The sequence below is a fragment of the Fistularia commersonii genome, chromosome 30 (genome assembly GCF_037954325.1).
Source record: "Fistularia commersonii isolate RoL2024-O1a breed Wild chromosome 30, RoL_Fcom_v1.0, whole genome shotgun sequence".
NCBI classification, from domain to species: domain Eukaryota; kingdom Metazoa; phylum Chordata; class Actinopteri; order Syngnathiformes; family Fistulariidae; genus Fistularia; species Fistularia commersonii.
Window position 1 is genome coordinate 7,501,199 of NC_141313.1, and position 16,541 is coordinate 7,517,739.

A 16,541-nucleotide genomic window follows, 5' to 3' on the forward strand; every position below is an offset into this window, starting at 1 on the left:
CAAATCCAACCTGGGGCGTTTGGGCTGGTGCACACATTGCACCAAACCCCAGCCGCTCCTGTATCCCCAGCCAGACACACACATACTGTACACACTCGGAGACTATGCATAACACGGGTTTTACTACGTACACACACATACCTGTCCATCTCGCCTGCATCCAAGGTGTGTTTATCTTTCCCTGCCCACCGTTTTAGGTCCTCCCAGGGCAGGTATTTCCCTCTCTTACCCACAGACACACACACACACACACACTGGAACTAAGAAAGGGGGGGTAGTCTGTGGGCAGAGTGTGTGAAGCACTTGCATTGATAACCTTCAGCTCACAGTCACTCAGTCTCACTTTGTGGCCGTCCCCCTCACCTGGAACTCGCTGCATCCTGCTCCAGCTCCCACTCTTGGACCTGCTGACGCTCCAACCCCTGCGTTTAGTTGTTGCCTCTCTTTCAACATGATGCCTACCCTGCCGTTGTTCCTGCTGTTGCTTGGCCTCTTCGGTGCTCAAGCCACAGTTGACGTCCGCACAGCTGCTGCCATGGGTAAGAGGACAGACCTTTAACTTCCCATCACAGCTTCAGAGGCTGCTGAAGTTATGGTGTTGAACATATATCCCAAATGTTGATAAAAAATATTTTCAACAGATGACTACACTAGAGGCACAGTAAGAACATAAATTAATTAATTTATTGCTGTCCGTAATCATTGCAAATTTAGCCCCCTGAAAGCTCAATCTTGCACAAATATCTGTAATAGTGGTATCAATATACTGTCAAAAGAAATATTTAAAACTTTGTCATAGGCAAGCGATTTAAAAATTGTTTCAATACTTATGGTGAGGATCCAATGACAGCATGGTGCTAGTTTCAAACTTTCACAAATCATAGTGCCATCAACTAAGATTTAGAATTGAATTTGGATTGATTATTCAATTTTGTAGCTGTCTTGTTCCTTGTGATTGAATGTATGCAGTACTGACTGTTACAGAATGTGTGTGTGTGTGTGTTGGACTGCAAAATTTGCAAGAGGAAAAATGGGAGGGAGGAAGAGAGGTGAAGGGTGAGAAGGGAGATCAGTAATGTTCCACCATCACTGGAGCTTTTTGGGAGTTGGCACTGGTCATTAAAGCCTGGACTCAGTATAGAAAATTGTTCTCTTCCTTTGCAGCTGTAATGATCCAAATTGTCAGGTAATTTAAATCATCAGATACGAGCAGAATCAAGTGACTCCGTCTTCGATATATACTTATGGTTTTGGTATTTGATTAACAAATACTAAAATATCTTGTCAAAATTCGACTTTTATTTTGTTTTCATTTGTGATCATTTGCTACAATCACAATTCAAGTGTTACCATTTCTTTTATGATTTTGATAGATAATGTACTTGACCTCTAAATGAATCTTTCATCCCTTTCCCTAGCCAGGCTTTTCTCCATCTCTCTTCATGACCACCTCCGTCTGCGCCTGGTGCCTCGTTGCCTCCCATTTTTATGTTTCCTCCCACATTCTTTAATACAGGTCTCACCAGCCTTCTTTCATTCACCCTTCCCTTCTCCTCTGACCACCTCCTTCTCAGTGTAACCCCCACCCTCCTTCTTTCCCTCCCCCTCGTTCTTCACCTCCATCAACATGTTTGACTACATATTAGTCATGCAAACCTTTGGTGTATGGTTACATTAAATGTCATTTCTCACCTTCCCCATACAGCGGCAGGTTTGTGCAAAACCCGTCCAACAGACCTGGTGTTCATTATTGACAGCAGTCGCAGTGTTCGCCCCTCTGAGTTTGAACAAGTCAAGGTCTTTCTGGCCAAAGTCATTGAGGGTCTGGATGTTGGACCCAATGCTACTCGCGTAGGAGTCGTCAACTATGCCAGCCGTGTCAAAAATGAGGCATGTGGCTCTTCTCACGCTCACTATGACTTAGTAAAGGTCTTTTGTCATTTCCCTGTCTTTCATTTCCTTGACCTCCCTATTTGTCAACTTCAGGTGTCTCTGAAAACACACCGCACCAAAGCTGGGCTGATTAAGGCTGTGACCAAGATTGAGCCCCTGTCTACTGGGACAATGACAGGTCTGGCCATTCAGTTTGCTCTAAATGTGGCCTTCAGTGAGGGCGAAGGCGCTCGGGTCAAATCTCCTGATATCAGCAAGGTCAGGCATACATTTGTCATGTGTCATAGTTGGTCAAAAAGCAATTCAAAAAGAAAAAGACTTTAACAGATGCTGCACTGATTATATCTGCCTAAAATGAAAGTGAGAGACTAAAAATAATGATGTACATTTGTTTTCGAATATTGTGAGAGGGATTAAATATATACTTTTATATCATGCACACATCTATTTAAAAAAATGAATAACATACGAAAAGGCAATCTTTTTTTTCAGTTACTCATTACAAACATCAAGTCTTGAATCTCTTCCTACACAGGTAGCAATTATTGTGACAGACGGGCGCCCTCAGGACAATGTGAAAGATGTTGCTCAGCGTGCACGAGAAGCTGGCATTGAGATTTTTGCCATTGGTGTGGGACGCGTAGACATGAGCACCCTGAAGCAGATGGCGAGTGACCCCTTGGATGATCACGTGGACTATGTGGAGAGCTACAGTGTCATCGAGAAGCTGACCAAAAAGTTCCAGGAGGCTTTCTGCGGTAAGATGGGAGGTAGAGGAAACAGAAGAGGGAACAGTGGAGGAGAGTTTCACAAATCCATGTTTAGGGACAGTAGTAGATGGTAAAACAGATATTTTCAGGGTGAGTCATTATTTTAGTCATGCCTATATTCCCATGGAGAGAGAGCTGTCTGTGCTTCCCCTATACTGAGGGTAAGGTGTCAGGGCTTTTAGTTTTCATTGCAATGTATTGCTCTTCCCTATTGTCCTCTGCAATTCAAACTCCTGACAAAATCACTGCATGAGGGCATCAGGGTAGGAACAACCTTTTGGAATGAAATTCACTCCTTCCACAGTCACTCTCACAAAACTGAGAGGCGAGACTGATCTATCTGTAATTACTGATCCATTAGAGGCAATCATTAAACCTCTAATTAGCAATGCCCTTCGGCACTCCAAGTCTGCAGCAGTTTTGACACTCTCTTAGCAGCAGCAATCTCATTGCAGACATTTCAGCCAAGGGCAGAGCCGCATGTCCGCATGTGATGGATTGTTATTGGACAAGCCCATGTAGAACACAAAAAAGAAATCTTGTTTATTTGAGGCTACTCCAATCTTTTCCGCCTGTTTGTTTTAAGGATCCACTGGATACATGCACCCTCCACGCCACCAGGCAGCCGGTTACAGTGGATCATTAAAAATCAATGCTAGATTTTCCCATTTTCAAACTGACATAGTGTCATTGTCTCCTAACTCCAACCACCCACCCCCTTTGTGTGCATATGTGCACCTTTCTACCTATTCCACTGTGTGTGTGTGTGTTGTGCATGCACACACACACAGTGTCTGACCTGTGTGCCACTGGGGATCATGACTGCGAGCAGGTATGCATCAGCTCCCCTGGATCATACAAGTGTGCCTGCAAAGATGGCTTTACCCTCATGGATGATGGTCGCAGCTGCAGTGGTGAGTGTGTCTGTGCATGTCTGTATGATATGAAAGTATTAGTCCTAGCATAGTCACTGAGCTACTGGAATAACGTGCTCTGCTATGGATGTGTGTGTGTGTGTGTGTGTGTGTGTGTGTGTGTGTGTGTGTGTGTGTGTGTGCCTGTGTGTGTGGCATCACCAGCTTGCAGCAATTCAGCAACAGATGTAGTTTTTCTGATCGACGGCTCAAAGAGTGTGCGTCCTGAGAATTTCGAGCTGGTCAAGAAATGGATCAACCAGATCATTGACAAATTGGATGTATCTGACACTAAAGCTCATGTTGGACTGGTGCAGTACTCCAGCTCAGTCAGACAGGTATGTGAGAGCTTAGCCGCGAATGACATGTGAAAAACAATAATGCTGAGAATGACATGTGAAAAACAATAATGCTGAGAATGACATGTGAAAAACAATAATGCCATCCAACACATGTCCTTCCTGCAGGAGTTTCCCTTGGGTCGACACAACAACAAAAAGGACTTGAAAGATGCTGTGAAAAAAATGGCTTACATGGAGAGGGGAACAATGACAGGCCAAGCCCTTCGTTATTTGACCGACAAAAGCTTCAGTGTTGGTCAGGGTGCCCGGCCTGGAGTCACCAAGGTTGGAATTGTGTTCACAGATGGGCGCAGCCAGGACTTTATTGGAGATGCTGCCAAGAAGGCCAAGGAGATGGGTAAGAGGCACATGAGTTCAAGTAGCAGACTGATGTGATAATCTCTTAAGTCAGACTGAAGTTGACTCTGTGAATATTTCAGGGTTCAAGATGTATGCAGTGGGAGTGGGCAATGCAGTGGAGGATGAGCTGAAAGAGATCGCCTCTGAGCCCACTGGAGAGCACTACTTCTACACTGCCGACTTCAAGGCAATGACCCAGATCGCCAAAAAGCTACAAATCAACATCTGTCAAGGTGACCACCAGTATTGTTGCTCCCTTTTCGTCAAAGTAATTTCAGTTCAGAACCTTTACTAATCTTTTCTTTTTCCACAGAGGAGGATCCCTGTGAATGCGACTCCCTTGTAAAGTTCCAACAGAAAGTAGAAGAAGCCCTACAGGCACTAACAAAAAAGAATATCCTTTGCGAGAGATGAAGTCGTTGAGAATAATATATCGGTGGGATGGCAGGTTTTCATGTTTTGTTTTCTGTCATCAAGTTGTTTTCCTTAATGAATATCTCACTAGAGAGTATGTCGAAGAGGATTGCTTTGCTGGAGAATAAAATTGTCTGAGGACTCAAATACCATCCTTCCCTACACCCACCTGTACACATACAATTTTTACTTCCTGTAAAATGAAGAACAGGAACCCGTGTGTGTGTGTATGTACCCTGACCTCTGCTTGTAGCCTGAGCACTCCCAAACCATCTCCACTGCCTCCTGTCTTGGCTGTGCCTCGTCCACCCTGATCTCCTGGGACACAAAACTCCATTTGCCATGTGTGTTTGTACGGGGCCACTCCGATGGTCATCATCCATAGCCAGCCTGTGTGTTTGTTAATAAAAGTCTTCCCTCATAGGGAAACGGTGATGGTATACTGAAGGGTTTTCTTTATTGCTGCCTGTGCACTCATGACATTCTGTGTCTTGTCATATCCATCAGAGCATCACATCACCTTCACAGGTTTGTCGCTTTACATAGGTCGTTGTTGAAGCTTTCTCTTTCTCCTCCGACTGGAATGCACTAACTTTCCTCTAGGCTTTCTCATTTATATTTTCTTTCTCTCAGACAAACACAGACAGGTCCATGAGACTTATATCAGATATATGTACGAAAATAAGATTTTTTTTTTTCCTAAATAAAGGTAATTCAGGAAGTACCTGTAATGTTGTGAAATTTCCTTCTGAAAGTTATGGCCTTTGAGGACCACAAGGTCAAAGATCTTAAATTAAGGCCTTGTATGCCATTTGTAGCTTATGCCCGTTTGTAGTAGTATAATGAAGTACCGACACAATAACTTTGTTTGTCTATAATCAGAAATATAAGCTGTACAAAACTGCTCCATGCAACATCCGGTTTAATCGATATGGTTATTTTCCCCTCTTTATTGAATGAATGCACTAAGTTATGACAGTGGAAAGGCTTGTGAGCCTTGACGATTTCGGCATTTGCCTGTCAAAACATGAAACCCGCTGATAATTTACAAGATCCGACAAATACACGCGCTGGATCTCGGTGTTCACGACTCAGCAGAGACGTATTTTAGTGGACGTACAACGAATTCACTTGCAGTTTCATAAGTGGGCGTCACGTGACGTCACTGTGACGTAACACGCAGGAAGGGAAAAAAATCTCCCAACTCCAGAACAGCTGAACGAAAGAAACCGGCGAATGGAAAACTTGAAAAAACCGTGTTCGTTGCCCTTTCGAGTCACTTTTAAACTGGGAACATTTATATTTAGGCGTTCGAGTTCAGTCTGGACAACAATCACTGGTTAGTGGTGTCTTCAAGAAATCGAGCCACCGGAAAATGCGCCGTTAGAACCTTGCGAAGCATCAGCTAACAGTACCCTTGCTAGTTTAGCATGCTAACCGGTTCTCTGCCTGGGGAATGTCCGTCCACTGTGAACGTTGCCCGTCGGAGTTAATGATTTCCAGGAGAGGTTAATGTGCAGTAAACTAAGAAACGCAACGGACACATTTCGTGCGGACAGACTGGAACACGTAACGAATTCTTCAGCGTCTTCATACTTCCAAATAGCGGCGACTATTAGCAGCGATAAACTCATATAGACGTTCTTTGGAAGAACCGGAGATTCCAGGATAAGTGATGGCCAGCAGCCACAGGGCAGCCTTCCCCTGCCGGGCTAATGGAGGAGGCACCGTCGGCCCAGTGTCCGAATCTGGACGCGCCAGTCGCCGCCAGTCCGAGTCGGATACGGATGGTGGGCCGAGTATGAAGGGTTTAGCCCGGCTGTGCAGTAGGGACGAAGAGGAGCGGGCAGCTGCCCTGAAGGAGCTAAGCCAAGGGGTTCTGTTGTCGTTGGATTTGGACCGGCCTGGATCAACGCGGCTCACCAGACAGACCCTTCTTCACTTGCTAAGGCTCTCCCGGTCGTGCCCACTGGAGGAGGTGCGGTTGACAACTACGGAGCTGTTACGGACCGCACAGGTAAACTTAAGATATTGTTCAAATACGTGAACATTTATTTTGATTGTTTTGTTTTGCTTTGTTTTTTGTTAGAAGGGAACCATTTGCTTTCTAAACGGGAACGTTTCAAGAAATAGGTCGGTTTATCAGAAGTCACACGAACCTTTCCCTAACCGATTTTGTTTGGTTCGGTATAGCGAATAAAAGGTAAACGATCTAATCCATAATGCCCTGACAGCTGATTAGTCTGAGATATCAGCTGATCTTTATCTTTAGACCAATTGCTGGTTATTACATCAGTCGTCGAATCTCCTGAGGTGATGCAAGACTCCTCAGCCGTGTGCGCAAACAGGGCTGCTGGACACGCCCCCCCTCCCTGAAAGACACCGGCTACCACCCGCGGCTCCGCACTGGCCTCTCTGTAGCTGCGAGTGAGCACAGTCGGTATACTATCCAGCCTTCTGTGTTGAAAAGATCAAGCGGTGACTTGTGTTAGTTTGCCCGCGGTTCGCCGAGGATGGTGGTGAGTTCATCGCAGACCTGCTTTTACATTCACAGTTTACTGACCGTAGTTACGGCTTTTTTTGCTCACGGGTAGTTCTTGTGAAGTGCGAAGTGGTTTGAACTCACTGGAAATCAGCCTGTTGTTTTTACTTCTTTAAATTACTACGATTTTACGATTGATGTTGCATTGCATTAAAAAATCAATCGTAAAACTAGAATAAAGAACAAGTATGGACTAACATTTCCTCTTCCTCGATTTCGTCTTCCTTCTGGGATACATCAACTTAGACCTCCGGACTCACCTGATGTTCTCGTTTACATAATGGTGTGAAGCAGTTCTACCTCGCTCTTACATTGGCCTCTTCAGAATCATGACTCACCCTGAAGTTCTAGCGTCTTCCTGCGTCTGTGTCATTTATGTCATCATGCCACATGCCAGTTTTCATTCCATTGTTTTGGGGTAATTTATCATGCTCAACTTGATTCATAGAACTGTTTGTTACTTACTTGTACTTCATATCAAGTATATGGTATGAATACTAAGTCCAACATGGATCAATTTTTTCTTTCACAAGGCCTAAAATCAAACCTTCATCAACCACACAGCTTTTTATCTTTGAAATTTTCAGGAAAAACACAAACAAGTGGCTCACGCTTGATTGATTATATTTGTTTTTTTTCATGTTCCACCATCTTTCCTCCCGTTAGGAGCAAGGAGTTGAAATCCCTCGGTCTCTGGCTACAGGTCCCAGTGCCTTTATTCCTGCTAAACAGGTTTGTTTATGTTTTACATACTTGGTCATATGTTTTTATATAATTCTGGCATTAAAAGTCAACGCTAATAGTTCAACATGTAAATGTTTGTTTTTTTTTTAGGATTGGTTGAACATATGTATATAGTTGTGAAACTGTATGAGCATGTCTGCTGCTGCAATACTTGAGTTTCTTGCTTTGCCATAAAAAGAAGCAACATTAAAGTTTTGTTGCCAATGGTGATGGCACAACACATTGATTTCTTCTGTCTAATTACTTGAAATAAGCAATCATGTTTTCATGACTTCAGGATGCACTTTATTATGCACTTGTGTCAGAGTTGCTCATTTCAGGTTTCAACAAAAATACGTGTGAACTGAACTGTCCTAATTTCATGGCTGTCTGTCAACAGGATAAAACGAATGCGATTCCATTTTTTTTCCAACATCTGTTTACTACTTTCATTCTCTTTAACACAATGAAGAGGCTCCTGAGACTCTTATTAGTATATCTTGAAAAGAACTCTGAAAGTATGTTTGTAAAGGTTTTTGTATGTCTCTGTTAAAGCTAAGGATACATTCTGCTAACTGATTTTTACATGGATTGTCTTTTTTTTTTTTGTCTAAAGATAATGAAAGAAGGACCCGACCAGGATATTCTAATCGAATCATTTCTTTCATTGGGTCGTGTGGACCATATCACTATGGTAATGGCACTGCACCCTGCCTACCTAAGCTGCTTCCTGAGGACACAGCATGCTCTGCTGGAGTTGGATGGCCCCCTGCCCCGCCAGTGGAGACATTACATTGCTGTCATGGTAAAAAAAAACAATATATGTTGTAGTTGCAAAAAATAAAGGGGCAGAACTTACGATTAAAGCTAATTTTCTTCTACTTTTATAAATGGCCATGGTCAATATGGAGATCAGATGCCTTGACTTGACAATTTCTGCCTGATGTTTTTGCATTCTCTTATTGTCTTTGTATCCACATGTTTGCTGAAAATGTCTCACAAATCTACCTGCTATACCAGTTGGAGCCTCATGCTGAATGTTGTATTATGCATATTTTCATCAGTCTCTAACTCCCATTATTACCCTTAATACCCTTTCTCTCAAAGGCACACACACACACAAACACTCTTCCCTTATTCACATTGCAAAAGAAAAAAACATTACTAGGAAAAATGTCCTCATGCTTATGGGTGAAGTAAACGCAATGACCCACTTAATTTTGCCACAGTAACACTCTTCAAAGGGTGGTAAATCACCCCAGAAGTGATTGTGAGTGATTATCAATCATTTTAAGGCAATTCTATGCCACTAATGCAATAATACAGTAGCATAATATGTGCCCTTTTATAGACCAATGAATTTCAAATTTGTATTCATATTCACACACTGGAATGTTAAAGAAACGGCTGTACAAACTAAAAATGACAGCAAAACTATGAAGGGCTGTCTAATAATAATGAAATGGCAGGTAAACACATTACACCTAAATTCACTGGCACACTAGCAATAGTGGCAAATTATCAAGTCATCTTTAGTAACTGACCACAATTGTGATGCTTGACAGTTTCTGAGTTGACTTAAACAACTATAACCAACTGAACTGTCACATCTATAGTATGATAGTTTTTTGAGCACTACCCCCATGCTAGAGACAAATAAGTTAAGGTTTCTAACTCAATAGTATTTTTAAGGACCATCCTGGAAATGTAACAGGCATTGCGGTTGTCCATTGGATAAGTCTCAAATCCATGTCTGTATGCACAATTATAATGCACCAAACAAAGATGTTACATTATTTAAGTCTTTCAAGGTCCAGGAATTTTTCAGTTCATATCTGACAAATATTTTAATACATATTTAAAATGAAATTTGACCTTTTCTTGACCTGCACAATTTGGTGAAATATTGTGTATTTCATTGGTCCAGTTAGTTGACTTTTCTATTATTGACTATTATGAAATTTCATTACAGAATCCAATTATAATAACCCAATATGTGATGCATAGAAATACCAATATGCTGCCCCCTTTGTGAAAAATATTGAATGTGAATGAATTTGAGTGATGACCAATTCTTACCCAACTGCAGCTTTTTAAAGTCTTGTGTTGCTCATCTCTGCAAACTTCCTTAGCTGCACTTCTCAGAAATCCATTCCCGATACTCTAAATGACCTTATAACAGTTAAGTTGTGTCTTGCAACGGCAACTTTTTGATGTGTTTAATTTTGGGTAGGAATGATACACTGCCTTTAATAATAGCTATATGAAACCTGGTGTGGCATCTGAGCAGTCTGGTGAGGAAGTGATCTGGAGAAACTTATATCGGAACAGTCTATTAATATAGTTAGTTTGAACTGCGGGCAATGTAAGCACCAAAATTTTCATTTAATTTCAAATCAAACCTCTTTCTGCTGCAGAAAAACAGCCCCCAGTCCAAAATATTCTTAATGAAGCCACTGTTGTTCCATATGCAGTGCCAATAAAAACATTTATATAAAACTCACCCTCTGTTTTGGTGGCAGAGTGACAGTTTTTGTCTCTCTCTGTTCAGACTTGACAGCTGTGACTCTGCCTCATATTTCACAGGCTGCAGCACGACACCACTGCTCCTACCTGGTGCAGCAGCACAGCATTGGCTTCTTGAATGCTGGAGGGGAGGAGAGCTGGCTGAGTGGCCTGCAGAACGCACCCAGCAAACTGCGGAGTCTGCAAACACTAAACAAGCTTTTGGCACATAGACCTTGGCTCATCACGCAGCAGCACATCCAGGTTAGGCATCACACCTTACAGCATCCTAACAGCCCAGAATACCTGCATTAAATCTAGAATGCTGTTCTGTGATTTTATATTGAAAATTCTCAGTAAAGATTCAACTGACTACACAATAATGCAACTTAGTCACTATGTCTTGCTTTAACACAAAACTTTAAGGAGCTTGCAATCTTTTACAATGTGACAATAGCAATACTAACCTAACTGGTTACATAGCATACATAGGTTACATAGGTGACATAGCTGTAGCAGACTTACTTATGGACATTGATTTGAAATGGAAAAAAAATGACACTTCAGCTGTAAATAGTGATAAATGAGGTTTTAAATGCCTTTGTAGTATCTTCTACTTACACGAGTATTACAGTTTACACACTAACAGAATTGCTTAGTCATTGCCTCAGCTCAAAATAATATCATTTTACTTTGAGTCATATGAAACACACTAAAAGGGTAGAATTACTCCCATATTTTCTGGGATATTGAATAAATTGCAAGGAAAAGTTAGCTGAAAATCTGCAGTAAGCTATACAGTTAGTGAGAAGTAACAAGAACATTTAAATGGAAAATAACAGCAACTTATTTTTAATTAAGGTTACACTTTTCACATTATATAATCAAGAGAATTTATCTTAAATGGTGATAAGCAGACTTATATTGAACTGAAATAAAAGTAAATAAAATAGTTATTTGATAATCAATAAATTCAAGGCAGATCATGTATGAAACCATCAGGATATCAAGTGGCTGGAGAGGAAGAAAATAGACCCCAAAGCCAAAATGAATTATGTATTCTTTCCATTGTTTTCTCTCCAAACATTCTGCATCCTAAAAAGAAAAAACACCCACACGCAGATCACTTGTCAATAGAGCTAGATAACTTACTTACAGCAGCTGTTTAAAAAAATCTATATATTTGGCACTAGTTTATTTATATGGTACTGCAAGGGGGAGTACCACAAGAAATATCTATAATCAATATTTTGTCCCTCCCCTTGAGCTTTAAGTGTTGACTAATTTTTAACATCTGAAAGAACAGTTTGAAATAATTCTTATAAGGTCATCTTACTTTGCTTTTTTTATTCTTTGTTTTAGCTGTAGCTCCTTGAGGTCTACTTGATCACATTTGAATTGATTTTTATAAACCCCAATTATCAGTTCTGATGCACTTTGTGATCCACTGCCATATTTTGTCTGAGTCTCATAATTCTTTCCCCTCATTTGTGCTTCAGGAGCTGGTGTTTCCTGGAGCGGAGCCTCGCTGGTCACTGGCTGAATTGATTCATGCTGTGATCCTCATGGCTCATGCTCACTCTCTCTCCTCGTTTGTTTGGGGCTGTGGTTTAAACCCAGAACCTGATCACATTGGTGGTCACACCTTCCAGCCTCCATCACCCCCCAGTCACCTTCCTCGCAGCCCCCATAGCCCCCAAAGCCCTGCCCATGAGGATGGCCGACAGGAGGTGCGACTAAGACAATGCTCTTTTCACTTAGCTGATGGACTTTTGTAGTAAACTGCCTCTAAGTCTCTCTGTCTCTCCTCAGTTGGGCGATGGTGCAATGGAGGTGGAGGTGCTGATGAAGAGGATGGTGGAGCTGCAACAGCAGGAAGAGGAATACACACAGGAAGAGATGGTCACTCGCTTTGAGAGGGAGAGGAGTGAAAGCATACCAACGGGTACAAGTACGCTTGCTTGTCCTTTGCTGTAATTTTTACATATTTGTTTACTCACCGCTTCCTCATTGTTTGTTCAGCGGTTGTGCGAGGAGCTCCACCTGACCTCTTGCTGCATCTGGTGGAGGAGCCGGAGTTCAGATATGAAGACTTTGCCCCAAAAGGGGAACAGTCACCACCCACTATGAGAGCCCAGGTTGTTTAGACCCTATCCTTTTTGTTATCTGCTCCTCTGGCCTCTTATTTGTTCCAAATAGTTTTTAGTACAATGTGTATTGATTAGTTTCATAAATCATGTTTGTGCTAATGTTGTTGGGTGAAATGTGTGTACAGGACTATTCATGGGAGGACCATGGGTTCTCCCTTGTCAACAGACTGCTGCCAGACATGGGCCAACTCCTAGATGAGCAGTTCCAGGTACAGCTCACCTTCCCCCACAGATATTATACAATGTACAGTATCTAATACTGATTTATGACAAATTTGAGTGTCAGATGGAATTACTGTCAGGACAAAATCTGTTAGTGATGATTAGAACCCCACAAAGAAAATGACTATTTGGCCATATATATTTTGGAATCTGAGTATATTTTTTTCTAGCGGTCAGCTTTTATGAAAAAAAAAAAAAAACAACAAAAAAAACAGTCCAGGACTCTATCATTAGAATTTGAGAATTCTATTATACATGCTCAAGATCTAAATTGTTGCATCAGTGTGTGGAAATTGGCCTCACCCTGTCAACAGTATGCTGCATGTCACATAATTTATGTAGATGAACATTTCTCTTAAATAGTGAGATTTACTTTTTTATGTATTCTGTGTAAAGGACTTGATAGCGTATTCTTTCCTCGGCCATAAACATAATTCATACAAAGCAAATGAAAAACCCTAATTGACCTAAATAGCTATCTTATAAACATTTCCAATCTTCTATATTCATGTTGAAAGATCACAAACCGTGAACATGCAGGCGACTTGTTGTCCAAACTCTGTGGCTTAAGGCGTTGTTTCCACTGATATGGCTCCCTATGTCACAGCTATTCCACACCCTACTCTTTGCATGTTGATGTGACTTCCTTTAAAAATAGACTTTGTGTATTTTTTACACAATGCATGCAGCCACATGCTCCTGGGATACTGCTCAAATACATCATGGTGCTTCTGGTGGAAAGATGAGCGATGGATAGACTGGCCAAGCCAGAGACTGTATGCATCACTAATGTGTTCATTGGAAATGAGGCCTTGCTATTAAATCTATTGTAATATACCAAACATGTGACTATGATGTAATAGCTATAACAGAGAATGCCACTTACAATCAGTTCATATAACTAATGACCTCAGGAGCCCTAGACACCATCATAACAGACCTCCAATCTTGTTTATCTGGGCTAATGCATGGCGACATGAGCCTCTAGGAATATAATATGACTGACACGACATGACTATTAAAACAGGCAGAGTGTGCTTGAAAATGGCAATTACCACCAGGTCCTTATTGTTTGTTCCACTCGACATAAAGATAAATCCAAATATATTTGTAACCCTGATGCACAAATGACCTGTTTACACACACACTGAAGCTGATAATGTAAATGAAACGTACAAATTATGAAAAGCAGTAAAATGTCCATGTTGAATAATATACACTAGTTGGCTGCAGTTGGTGCACTAGGGAAAAATACCAGCTTCACTCCAACCTATTTGTTCATTTACATGCCTGGTGCATTTATTAGTGTGAGAAATGTCAATCATTAATTATTATATGGGGAAACTGCCTGCTGAGTGGGCAATGTGGCATCCCCAGGATTAGCTTCTTGTTAGCGTGTAGCTCTGAGGTGGTTCCACAGGATTAATGCATCTACTTGCAGAAATCAGTGTGGGGATGTCATCTATTGTAGGTTGTGAGTAACCTGACCTATCATAGGATGGCCATGCATGAAGATGTTGACACTCACACACTGAGGAAAGCCTTGTGGAACTACATCCACTGCCTCTACGGGATCCGGTCTGTGTCATGTAACTCGCTGCAACATTTGTTTTGGATTTAAGTCTCTGATGTGAAATTTACCTGTAACCTTTGTACCCATCCAGGTATGATGATTATGACTATGGTAGTGTGAATGTCTTGTTGGAGCGCTCTCTGAAGGTTTTTGTGAAGACCATGGCCTGTCACCCGGAACAGACCACAGCCTACATTTACCGTGCCTTCTGGAGACACTTCAGACATTCTGAAAAGGTACGAACCCTACAGACTTACCTGACCCAACCTCTGCATCACAGTGAATGAATCATTTGACATTTTAGCACACCGTCTCTCTCGACTAAATCCACAGCAAAGAATAAATTAGCTGACATTTCAACACTTTTTTTTTGTCTTTAAATGGCGGTGCAGAAGGAATCTGTCAGAGACTAAAGTGTGTCACCCTGTAACCTGAAGTAATGATGACATGGTTTTCTGATTGTGTGTTTTTTTTTGGTTATTTTTATATTTGCAGGTTCATGCAAACCTGATAGTGATGGAGGCACGGCTGCAAGCTGCACTTCTGTACACCTTAAGAGCCATCACACACTACATGAGATGACACACGTGTGTGTGTGGGTGTGTGAGAAACGATGCACATGTTTTTGCAGATGCTGAGCCAGCTGTGTTCTACCGCAGCCTAACCTAACAAAACATACGTATACACACACACACATACGCGCGCACACATACAGGCCCCTGCACTATGATGAATGTTATGTATATGCATATCTTCTGATCTGTTAAGGTTGTGATGCTACTTGGCAAACTGGGGATTCGGGTCCTGAAAACATTACTTATTTTGCACTGAAGTTGATCAGGTTTCGTTTTAAACACCATTAGAGACACAAATGGTGCTTTAAATAATGTGCACTTCTCTCTGTCACTCTGGCAAATCTCCGTGTCGATAGTTGAGCGGGCTTTCTTCATTACAAAGAACCCGTGTTTTGTTGCAGAATGAACACATGTAATTCATGACTTCATCTCTATGGTGTTCCATATCACCTGGCAGTCAGCAGATCGAACCGCTTTGTTGCAACATAGAACGAGGCCACATTTCATTTTATCCATTTATACATTTGTTGATGCTGATGTGACATGACAAAAGGGCTGCATAGCCAGATTATGACATTGGTTTTTTTTTTGCTGAATTTATGTCGTTTATTAATTAACATGACTCCTCACACCTCAGTCCCCAGTGTTTGCAGAACCAAGGATGAGATTACAGACATCATAGCTTGTATTTTTATATACAATAAAAGGTTATCAAAATAAAAATTCTGCAGTTGTATTTTTGGTGTTTTCCTTATATTAGGATCTAAGGCAAAGACAGTGTTGCGGGAAAAGGAACTAGTGATTATATTTTCAAATTGTGTTTAATAGAACTCTTCCTACGACTAGTAAAACTTGCGACCCTAAAGGGAATAAGAAACACTTGCTTCCGGTTGATGCTCAAAGTAGAACATTATAGTGTCACAAATCCTCATATGTTTGCACACAAATGCTTTTTATGTCTTGGCATTTTTTACATAGAAAATAGGACAGGACTAAGACATAAATGCAACTAAATCAATTAGAATAAGTTTGCGCTTTTTAAACCTATTGAGTGTTTCAGTTTTTTCACAAGAGTCTTGTGTTCACTAGTTTAACTAATTCAGTGTAGGAATGTTATTTCAACTAGTTTTGGGCATTTGTTCAGTAACCACAGCAACAGTCTTGGAGGGCTGCATATAAGGAAACAAAACGTGTTGAAATTGAAGAATTGTGTACATCTATAACTGGAACATGTACAGTTATGCTGTTTGCTCGTTATTTACACATTGTTATCCCAACACCGTTTCATCCGAATACAGCAAAACCCCCAAAAACGTAAAAACTAGGGCACATCCGTGAAGGAACCACAAAAGATTAATCCTGTCGTGGACGTGAGTCAGTTAAATGTATAGACATTTAATATTTGCCAAAGAACCCATCCCATGTGATGAATTTTTGACAAATGGCCTGAATCAACCCCAGACAGATTTTAATATAAATATATATTACACACACATCTATGGATTTGTGGAAGAGCAGCACTGCCCAGACAGGCCACGAGGTGGCGACTAAGACAACGG

At 41.3% G+C, this 16,541-nt stretch overlaps 2 protein-coding genes across 5 annotated transcripts; both read left to right on the forward strand.

Moving 5' to 3' along the window:
• The first annotated feature begins 328 nt into the window (after window positions 1-328).
• Window positions 329-5,130, forward strand: matn1 (matrilin 1). Of its 2 annotated transcripts, XM_086177814.1 has the most exons (10): window positions 329-539; window positions 1,706-1,890; window positions 1,987-2,151; window positions 2,429-2,651; window positions 3,455-3,577; window positions 3,743-3,915; window positions 4,045-4,276; window positions 4,359-4,511; window positions 4,592-4,672; window positions 4,781-5,130. In XM_086177814.1, the coding sequence occupies exons 1-10, from the start codon at window positions 452-454 to the stop codon at window positions 4,828-4,830; spliced, it is 1,473 nt and encodes a 490-aa protein (XP_086033940.1). In that variant the 5' UTR covers window positions 329-451; the 3' UTR covers window positions 4,831-5,130. The 2 variants fall into 2 exon arrangements, with proteins under 2 accessions (XP_086033940.1, XP_086033941.1); XM_086177815.1 differs by lacking the exon at window positions 3,455-3,577 and having other exon boundaries at window positions 330-539.
• A 1,085-nt stretch (window positions 5,131-6,215) lies between these two features.
• sesn2 (sestrin 2) lies at window positions 6,216-15,705 on the forward strand. Of its 3 annotated transcripts, none has more exons than XM_086178172.1 (11): window positions 6,216-6,709; window positions 7,901-7,966; window positions 8,574-8,762; window positions 10,544-10,726; window positions 11,962-12,192; window positions 12,275-12,413; window positions 12,485-12,600; window positions 12,738-12,821; window positions 14,306-14,412; window positions 14,499-14,643; window positions 14,903-15,705. In XM_086178172.1, the coding sequence occupies exons 1-11, from the start codon at window positions 6,368-6,370 to the stop codon at window positions 14,987-14,989; spliced, it is 1,689 nt and encodes a 562-aa protein (XP_086034298.1). In that variant the 5' UTR covers window positions 6,216-6,367; the 3' UTR covers window positions 14,990-15,705. The 3 variants fall into 3 exon arrangements, with proteins under 3 accessions (XP_086034298.1, XP_086034299.1, XP_086034300.1); XM_086178173.1 differs by having other exon boundaries at window positions 12,275-12,407; XM_086178174.1 differs by lacking the exon at window positions 6,216-6,709 and adding an exon at window positions 7,108-7,211.
• The last annotated feature ends 836 nt before the right edge of the window (window positions 15,706-16,541 follow it).

Bases quoted from the DNA above. Each gene is read 5' to 3' on its own strand.
- matn1 (XM_086177814.1), top strand. From the start codon at position 452: ATGATGCCTACCCTGCCGTTGTTCCTGCTGTTGCTTGGCCTCTTCGGT. The intron at 540-1,705 runs GTAAGAGGACAG...TTCCCCATACAG, and splicing joins CCGCACAGCTGCTGCCATGG to CGGCAGGTTTGTGCAAAACC. The intron at 4,512-4,591 runs GTGACCACCAGT...CTTTTTCCACAG, and splicing joins ACAAATCAACATCTGTCAAG to AGGAGGATCCCTGTGAATGC.
- sesn2 (XM_086178172.1), top strand. From the start codon at position 6,368: ATGGCCAGCAGCCACAGGGCAGCCTTCCCCTGCCGGGCTAATGGAGGA. The intron at 7,967-8,573 runs GTTTGTTTATGT...TTTTGTCTAAAG, and splicing joins CCTTTATTCCTGCTAAACAG to ATAATGAAAGAAGGACCCGA. The intron at 14,644-14,902 runs GTACGAACCCTA...TTATATTTGCAG, and splicing joins ACTTCAGACATTCTGAAAAG to GTTCATGCAAACCTGATAGT.